Below are 10357 nucleotides of genomic sequence, written 5' to 3'. Positions count from 1 at the left end.
CTATTGCTCAAGTACCACGTACTTGATCTATTGCTCAAGTACCACGTACTTAAGTACTTATTTATCAGTAGACTTATCATGTCATTTCTAGTGTCATTTATTTGTTGTTGGTGATATCAGCATCAATTCTAAAGAACATTTAAAGCTAGCGACCAGTACTACGGCAATTAAGTACTAGCTTAAGTACGCGGCACTGAAACTTTATCAAGTGTCATGATCATGAACTAAACACAATTTAAGTAAGGTACAGCGCGTTAACCAAAAGTACGTGGCACTTAAACGTGGATTTAAACGAATTCGCTGATGTATGGTTATTCTTCAAAAATAAGCGTTTATCTGCATATTGGCGGATATCAGCGTACATCGGTCGCTATTCTCTCTGAGTTCCATCACATGGAATGATACGTGTGACGGCATATTTTCACACGGAACTTCGTTCCCAGTGCATCGAGCACTTGCTATATATAGAGCGGACGTATCCGAATATTAGAAACCACACGTTATTACATGTAGCTAGTGCTCGGCGCACTGGGAACGAAGTTCCGTGTGAAAATATGCCGTCACACGTATCATTCCATGTGATGGAACTCAGAGAGTTGTTCTATATTTTTATGTTGAATTCACATTAAATGTACACGATTGACACGAATATTCAATTTATTTCACTAATTCACACCGATATACCAATGAATAGCGATGAAAAGCCAATAACATAGATAATAGCGCTCTACCAATTGATATTTTCCCCTAGGATTGAGTCGTGCGATTCACTGCGTTTGGTTCATGGCCTAAATGAAAGCTCCAATGACAATGCTACTTGGTGTTGCTGCTTCTGGTGGTGACTCGCTGATAATGGTAATATTTCACGTACGTGGCGAATTGCGTATATCAGTTTTTGCAACGCTTTATAATAAATAATTAGGATGGTGTTGGTTGATTTTTTTTAACAAAATCGAAAAAAGTACTCTCTACTGATATATTGACTCTATTACGCTGTGCTACGCTTTCAAAAATTGAAACCTTTCTAAGATAATTTTTTTTCTTTATTTCTCCTACAGTTCAGCTCATTTTTTCTCAATTTCAAACGCTTCAGCACGTATATTCCATTGACTGCTCACAATGCGGAACGCTGCGGAAAATAATCTAATAGCCACAAATTGATCATAACTCGACTCATAACATCCTGGTCGTTGCCAGCAGCTGATGGTCGATTTTCAATTGATTTTACGCTAACAAATTGAGTCACTTTTATTGACCATAACTTTAAGAAGAAATTGTCAATTTTGTTCCATGCATCCGGAGAGAAAAAAAATGATGAAAATTCTAGCTCAGTGAGAAAGATGACGAAAGAGACTATATATATATTTGGAATAATGTGATAAACTCTGGTCAGCCACAAAAGCCATGGAATGCCGCAAAATGAAATTAAAGAAAAAGCGATAAAAACTATATATGCACTCTCAGATGCTGGAGAAAATACACTTTTTCAACTTTTAATGGCAGTTCCGGCACTTTTTCATCTCATTTTCAAATTGTGTACATTATTATTTTCGGTTGTGGTGCAAGCGAGTGAATGCTGCATTAATTTGCGGAACATATGCAAATTTATTCGTAATGAATTCCACACAGCTCCAAATTGTACGAAGCAACCCCGTGTGCAAGTATTGTAACTGTACAGTCAGATTTCGGACAAAAATGTCTTACTTTGATTGACATTTCAGTACAAAGTGTAGTGTAAGTCTATCAAAGTTAACTGAAATCATTCGAAGTTACAGTCAATCTAAGTTGCTTAATTTAGGACAAAGTGATTTTCTTAATACAAAAACATAAATTCAATCAACTCAAGTCAACTGAAGTTACAGTCAGTCAGTCATTTTTTTTCACACGGGACCATATAATTCCATTATATTATGTTGATCGAACCGCTTTTTTTTCTCTCTTTCTCTCACTGCAGTATCGCCATATGAGAATTAAATTGCATTCAAATTGGTTGAAAATGGTGGATAAGTTGAAAAGTGTACGGTAAAATATCATCAAGGCGATATATCGGCGGTGACATCGGCAAACAGTTTGAATCATTTTATTATATTTGATTTGAATTTTTCTCATTGAAAATGAATATTTTTTGCACGTCGGTCAAAAGCTTCAATAAATTCGTTCCTAGAAGATAATAGTTATGGCTTTGGCTTTGGCTTTTGTCATTTTCATTATTTGATCCGATGCAAATGTGTCATAATGGTTGTATAATTAAAACTTTATGTTGCAAAAAATGCAATTTGTGTACATTATTTTCCCTGCAAATGCCTTATGGTCTCGCTCTTTCGCATGTTTTTCGTATCGATTTTCCAGCCAGCGTTGTTGCAATCGAAAGCAAGTGTGCAAAAAAACGACTGATGACACAAAGTTAACATCGACGAAAAATAATGTTGCCATAAGTTAATGACTTCTGTTTTACATTAAATTGTACGGAATTGTAACCATGTTCCTGACGCCTGTCGTTCGACCGTTCGGTTAAGGTAAATATTCCTCGAGCCTCGTGCTAATGAATGTAATTTCAACTCGAGCGTCGCGAGAAATTGAACTAAAATTTTGTGCTCGTTGTGAAATTTACCCGAATTTAATATATACGTGCATTAATTGACCAGAGGAAATAATGAGGCAACCAGGCGACGAGCATTTAACATAATATTCTCCAATGGGAAGCGCCATTGTGTGCTTGCACATATCAAATAACATTTGGTGTATTGTTTGGGCCAAACTGTCAGACAATGCCATCGTCAAAGTTTCAAAGCGGTAATTGGAGTGTTTGCAAGCGACATATATTAATCTCCTTCCTCTTCCTCTTTCTCTCTCTCTCTCTCTCCTCTCACCTCTATTTCTATCTTCCTTTCTGTCTCGGAGTGTTTGTGTCGGTTTGATACATGTCCCTAACAATATGGCACAGAAAATTCCGTTACATTGCCTAAATTTCTGCGTTTCAAATTCATAATTTTTAATTAGATACCCTTGTACAGTGTACACTGTAGACAGCGTTCGCTATTTGCAACGTTGATCAAAGCATATCCATGATAAAGTTTTTATTTCGTTTCCCTTTTAGCAAAATGATTAATTATTCAAATGTGCTCGTTATGCTAGTGGTATTTTTTTTTGTCAATCCCGGAATCGCATTGAGAAATTGATTAAATGGCCATGGTACGCAAAAACAATGGCAATGCATCGCATCGCTGCCAACACACAAAAGAATAGCTAATTTCCAAAAATGATTTAAACTAGTTGATTGCATATGCTTTAATTATGCATTTACTGCGGCTGTAGCTTCATGGTGCAGCCGCAACCATTTCGACTCGAAATGTGCATGTTATGCAACCGTTCATCATATTCACATTAATCCAATAACTGGTAATTAATCTGCGTTTATCATAAAATCACTTTAAACTCGTCTATCATTAAAATGTTCATCATGCTTTCAGCGATTTGAAAGCTGCTGTCATTTTGATCCTGGCTTTACGTCCAATGAAAGTTTGTGAAAATGTCATAATTGAACGTAAAAGCCCGAAATCTGTTTGAAATATGGCCTAAAATTGATTGAAAAAACTTCAATATCAATTGTCATACGCAGGCAACCATTTACCAAAAATCACGCTCCAACCGAACGTGTACCACATTTCCAACGTAATGCACCAAAAACTCGATGCAGTTTAATCCATTTGGGTTGCAGAGAATCACCTGCTGGATCTTTAAGTTGATCCAAACTTTTTGACAGTCAGTTTGGGTTGCATAAGAAAAGAGCCTACAGACATCGACGAAGAAACTTAGTAAAGTGGTGTGCCAAGACTTACTGCAGCAGCAGCCTTCGTCTTGTTTGTTTTTGGACGTTGAAAAACTTTTGACAGACATTTTAATTAAGTTGTTCAAACACCCGAAAAAAGTACACACGCGATCATTACAGTGGAATAAAGATCACAGCGAGAGAAAAAAACGGAAACAACACATAAAATTATCTTGCGACAAGAATCGCCATTTAAATTTTAGCGTGATGGCAGTTCAATGACGCAACAATTTTAGCTTTATCACTTTGTGTGTGTAAAAATACATTGTGGTTAATATTCAGTGGACGAGTAAAAGTGAAATGGCCGCACAACTTATGGCACAATGATTTTTATTTATGCTGCGTTGCACACATACATACACACCATTTATCTATAAAATTACATTCATGCCCGAGCGAAATGGAGAAAGGGAACGAGCATGAAAGAGCGAGAGTGCGAGAAATGTGTGTGGAGCGCCCAAATAAACGGGTTTGTGTTGGGTTGGTTTTAAAACCTCATATAAATTTGATGTCACGTTATGCCATTTTTGCCATATCAATGTGATGGTTTTGGTGGAGCGCACGCAGAGAGGGAGAGAGAGAGAGCATCGAGCCCGTCTTTCTTTTCATTTGTGAAAATTCTCATTTTTCGAGCTTAATGTCGACAACGGACTTGACAATGTTTTATGTGTTTATGAAGTTTCATTGTTGTTACAGTGGCAGCACCAAACCCCAAACTGGTGTGTATATGTGCGCGCACTAACAACATTGTTGTACACAAAAAGCTCGCGCGCAGCAAACTTCTTGTTCGCGCCATCGCACAGTCATATTTCATTTTCTGATTTTGGTATTCGTGCATTAAAACGCAAGATGAAAACATTAAGCGCAACTTTTACATTCATGTTTAGTCGATGCATTAATCAAATCACAAAAGTAAAAATCCATGTTTTACGCGCGCCATTCACAGCGAACACCTTTTTGAACGGCACGTAGAATATGGCTAAAAGTCTTTGCAGTAAGAGAGAAAAACATAATATCAAAAAGCATTGAAATGATCCAGTGCCTTAAGTAGAGAATGTTTTTCTCTTATTTTCCGCTACGTTCATCCAAAGCATTTTGCTTCTACGTGTACAGTACACCAGAGTGACATTTTTTCATATTACCCGAATCTGGGTAGAAATTGACGTACATGCACTTTTCATGCATCAAACCGCACCATTTGTTTTTCGTTTGTTTTTTTTTAACCAATATTTATTCTCTCTTTGGCGCATCAATTGCCAATTTGTTTGAGTTGCGAATCGATCTGTCGATTTTTTTTTCTCCCACTGTGAACCATTTTAGCAATCCCCAAAAGCAAAATATTCAACATGCAAAAAGCGCTCACTTTTTGCATACACATTTTTTTGTTTCAAATGCGGAAAGCGTAAAAAAAGATCATTGATAAATATTTAAATATTGCATGAACAGTGAATTTGTGGTGCTGCATGTGCGAATGCATCCGTTATATTATATCCTAAACATGGTTGTTTATTGGCGATGAACATGTGCACTTTTTGTGCCCTCATACGATAAAAAATCTCTCTCGTTCTTGCCCGGCTTCATTTTGCTTACCTGTGTACGAATTGTTGGCATTTCCGTAGTTGTTGGCCGATTGGCCGGTGTGATTGTCAGCGATGGTGAAACGGCATCGGGAGCAGGTGCGCTGTGTAGGTGGAGGATGTGGTGGTACTGGAACAGGTGAGACTGACATTGCTGGCGAACAATTTCCGTTAGACATGTTTAATTGGTTTTCTTTGGTTTGGAAAAATGTTGAGGTATTGCCTTGCGTTGTTGGATAGCAATTGGACGTTGATTGTGAGGCGGTGAGACGAGGGCACGTTGGCCACCACGAAGTTGAACAAAAAATACACTGGTTCTTACAGTTGCAATAGTATCGTCAAGGTGTCACATTTTGTGAATGTGGCTGCTGCTGCGGCTGCTGTGGCAATTGGTTAGCTGACGTACAGTGCAAGTGATTTTGGGATTGGGACAAAATATTTGGTAGACACGAATGTGAGGTAGCCGAACCAAGGCAACTTTTTAGTATGACCGGTCCGTTCGATTGAATTTGTTGCTGTGATCCACTGTGATTGCAACCAGCTGTTGACATATTTTGATTAGAATGACGACGTTGGTTCCATTGATTGTTCAATCTACAAGTGCAATGCATTTTCAATTAATCGGCAGTTTTCAGGGCAATCGATTTTCGTTCACACTCTGGTGCTTTTTTCCTGCTACTGTCTTGTTCTCACACACACACACCACGCAATATTTTGTTCGTGTCAACAGATCTGGTAATCTAAATGTTTTGAATTGTTGATGATCGTCAGAAACTGTATCTCTCTGAACTACGTTGTCGAACTTCGATGGGCAGCAGTCGTTGATTGGCCAAATGTTATTCAACTTTATTACTCACTAGACACGGTCGTGCTTTGGTACTGCTAATGCGTTGCACTAGTAATTGCTCCATTTTTGTAGTGTTGTTTGCATTTCGTGATGTTATCGAGTAATTTGTTTCCGGTTTATTTGATGCATGTACTCGCTTTTTTACTCTTCCTCGTAATTTCGTTTGACGATGTCACACACACTCAAATCCAATGCAATATTGCTCGAACACGTTCCGATGCCAGATAGTTTTTCTGTTTGCAATGAAAAAAAAAACATGAAAAAAATCTAGTAAGTTCGTGTTTGGAAAAGAAAGAGAGAGAGAGAGAGAGAGAGAGAGAAGGAGAGTGAAAAAAAATCAGAAAAAAATCATCAAAAGAGAAAGCAATCGTTTGAACAGTTTTTCTGTTTGCATCTGCTAAATCAATAAAAAGCAATATATAAAGTGTTCGTCTCGCCCTCACGATGAAAAATGACACCAGTTTGTGGCACGTGGAACATCCCCGTACACGCAGAGAGGGCGAGTGGGAAAGCATAAATCTAACGACGTGTATTTCAAGCTATTAATTGAAATAATTGTGATGACATGGCATGACAAGTAATATCATGGTCGTAATAAAAGAGGATACGTACCAAATTCCTGTGTACACATACACAGAAAACATGAATGCAATCGCATAAACGACCTCAAGTACTGAGGTTCTCTTTTTATCATTGCACTGCAAACTGAAATGAAATGAAAACCGCAAATTTCCACAAAACTTTTCATATCTATGTCAAGTGTTATTGCTTACATTCCTAAAAAAGCCAGAGAGAGGGAAAAAGAGAGAGAGAGAGAGAGAGAGAGAGAGAGAGAGAGAGAGAAAGAGTTTCAAGTGGATAAGTATCAAGCGTAACACATTAAAAATGAAATTATTTTCATTTCACAAAAACGGAAAATTGCATTCGACCATTTATGCTGCGATACACACACAGGCGCTTTAGTTGATGTTGTGATTTCTGTTTTAGTGTTATAATCGAAAATGCAATTGCAGCAAGAGCGTGTTGTGCGTGTTTGGGAGAAAAATAGTGTTGAAACGATCAAAAGCAATCGAAAAAAGAAAATTTCATGGAATTAGAACGAGCAAAATGATTTCCGTTCCACTGTTTTGACAATGTCCACAATGAGCAAAATAAAGAGAGAAACCGAAAACACTGAACGACTATCGTAACCGCATGCTGATATCAGCAATGGCATTTTCAGAAATTATCAAGATGGAAAATGACTGTGAGTGGAAAATGTTCATCCCCCCGAATTGTTGATAACAACAATAATAATTATAAATATTGTCATTTCATAATGCTCTTTCAACTTAAAGCTCCTCAATGGCACGAGACAAATTCGACTGCGAGCTACGGATATATTTCATTCAAAGACGTTTTCCGCTCGGTCCTGTTGTGATGGGCAAAACTTGAGATTGAAAATGAATGTTACGCAACGGAAGCTTTAATGTCTATGATTTATTAATTTCTAACTCCTTGGCAATTTGTTTGGTAAAAAGCGTTCGTTTGGTACGCTCGGCATGGCATCCGATTTACGACTTGGTTTTGCCTGAGGTTGAAATTTGAATAATTAATTACGTTGGCTTAGTGACACCATTTCATATTTCAGAGACTCATTTACTTGGTAAATGCGAATGCGCTTGAATCAAAGATCATTTTGGGCTTGGGATCGTCATCAAAAGGCTTAGGTAACAACGGAGAAACCGGTAATAATGAGCGCCATTGTTATTTCGAAGAATCAAATGTTTTAATTTTAAATGAATGTTCCGGAGTGTAACAATACGACCCCAAAACTCAAGTGGAAAAGACAGTTTGTACAAATGACGCACCGCGACGACTACCCATTGTGTGCACCAAGATATGAAATAAACATAGTGAAGCAGATTTTTCCGTTTCGCCTTAAGTTTATTTTCGTATAGTTTGAATTGGAAAAGACATTCATTGTTCCGTTTTTCGCCTTTCGTTCCACAAGCGATGCAAGCTTACCATTACCGGGAAAAAGTCGAGGACATGATAACGAGGATGATTCGATGAAGAACTAATTCGCAGTAGTGGACACTCACTTAATATAATGAATACTCGAAATTCAAGTGACGAAAATGCTTGGAATGGAACGGTGAACGATGCGAATGTGAATGCCTTGTTCAACCATATAATAATGTTGATTCTTTTGCTCAAAGCCGAAGAGCCTTTTGCATTGAATCACCCAACAATTGTGTGGCTACAAATATTTATTTTCTACGTGTTGCAGAAATAGTATGTTCACCAAATAATTCCATTTGTGAACAAACATGCTTTTAATGGAAAAACCCACATTGAATCGATGAAATACGACATTCCCCTGTTAAATAACTAACACATTCATCATAAACATACATGATTGTATATGGGAATGGAATTCCATCGCACTCTATAACTCACTCGTTTGACCAAAGTGTGAATGCATGTTCTGTATATTTATATGTTAAATTACTACGGAATATGACGGTATTTTGTTCAGCAATTGTGTGCAATTTTCAAAAGAACTAAATCGTTCACTTCCACCATGGGCAAAAAAAAATTTCCTCGTTTTCTCTCGCACATTTTTCGTACAAGTGGTTTGCTGATTGAAAATGTAAATGGCGGCCAACCATGTGCTTTTTCACACAACCGCTGCGAAATTCGGAAGCAGAAATTTGCGTGATGACGTTCCATTTTCTTTGAGTACACACAACAATCATGGATGTGGTTATTTCAGAGAGTGTGGCGAAAATCGATTTCTTTTTTGTTGTTCCATTGTTATGATTGGAGGTGTGAATACCTATTTTGTATTTATATTGTAATGCATGTTGAAGTTTTTTTCTCCATATTTTTCTCGTTCTTTAACTTTTCTCTCATTTTCTCCTTTTTGCTCGTATTAAACTAAACATTGGAGTGCGAAAATCCACAGCTTATTGTTATACACTCGGCAAAATATGAATTTATTTCGAATATCAACCGAACTCATCTGATCCAACCAATTGTGCAGCTGTGTGTTTTCAATTTGTGTATAAAATATCGGATTACATTTGGGCCAATTTAGAGAGAAAAAAAATCGTCGCTATAAAACCCAGGTCATTCATGATAAAAAAAACCCGTTTTTTCTGGTGAATTTTCTGAGAAAAGAAAATCAATATATTTTAGTAACGGAAATACGTCTAACGAAGCTTATTGAAGGGGAAAAAACACATTTCTTTTGTTGGGAAGAAGAAAAAAATGAATCTTCTGCGTGAATATGCGGCACAAACAAGGACTTTTACAACTATATTCGACCAGTGGAATTGCCTTACTTGGATTTATCACTGTCTTAGCTCAACGCTCATGGCGGCACACTCTTCGGATAATAACGCAAAAAAGAGGAAAAAATACGAAAAAAAAGTCGCATGAATTCCAACTGTCACGGTTGAAAAGGGATGATGATTTCATCGTAAGCAATATTGTTCGGTTCTTACAACTGGAATTCTAATTAAAACCATCGCAAGATACGGCATTTCCGAACGGAAATATCTCTCGCTCTCTTTATCTCTGCCCAACGCAACGATAATAAACGAAATACACATAGAAAAACAAACAAACAACAACATTACGACGATACGAAGCAATAAAGTCATTCGAATCATTTAATCGTTGAACGCGTGAGAGATGCATCAAGCATTTTCTCATTTAAACGACTATTTTTTTTTTGCAAAACATAGATTAATAGCAGTGGTATTATCCTGTCATAAATTATTTCTTTTTTGTGTCATTCCAGAGATGAAACAAAAACAACGCTAGGGGAAAAAACACATAAACAATAAAAACGCTGTCATTGAAAAATGTAGTTTTGTTTTGTGTTGTGGGGCGAGAGTGAGATATGTTTCCATTGGTATTTTACTACTTTTAGTTGTCATTGGATGCTTGAGCACGAATTTCTTCCTATTCATCGTTTGTCACAACAAATAAATCATTGCGTATCGATTTGTGAACGCCTGTTCAAGGGTGTGCGAGTGGGGAGATCAAAGGCTTGATCGTGACATCCGAGAGGCATTGGTGACAATGCTAACAGAATAGAAAAAAATGTATGGC

At 37.3% G+C, this 10357-nt stretch overlaps 1 protein-coding gene across 3 annotated transcripts in view; it reads right to left on the bottom strand.

The window, feature by feature from the left end:
* The window catches only part of LOC129566641 (monocarboxylate transporter 10), a 68557-nt gene that overhangs the window by 21271 nt on the left and 36929 nt on the right, over positions 1-10357 (bottom strand). For 2 of the 3 annotated variants that reach the window (XM_055442735.1, XM_055442736.1), the window contains exon 3: positions 5420-6486. In XM_055442735.1, the coding sequence (XP_055298710.1) occupies positions 5420-5585 (166 nt within the window). In that variant the 5' untranslated portion in view covers positions 5586-6486. Of the gene's footprint in view, positions 1-5419; positions 6487-6865; positions 6951-10357 lie in introns of those variants that run through there. The other variant, XM_055442737.1, reaches the window with a different exon arrangement.

This window comes from Sitodiplosis mosellana, unplaced genomic scaffold (assembly GCF_009176505.1).
Source record: "Sitodiplosis mosellana isolate CC-2019 unplaced genomic scaffold, AAFC_SMos_1.0 Smas_scaffold_4, whole genome shotgun sequence".
Taxonomy (NCBI): Eukaryota; Metazoa; Arthropoda; class Insecta; order Diptera; family Cecidomyiidae; genus Sitodiplosis; species Sitodiplosis mosellana.
Note: the sequence above shows the minus strand (reverse complement) of the source record. Positions and strands in the feature narration are given on the sequence as shown.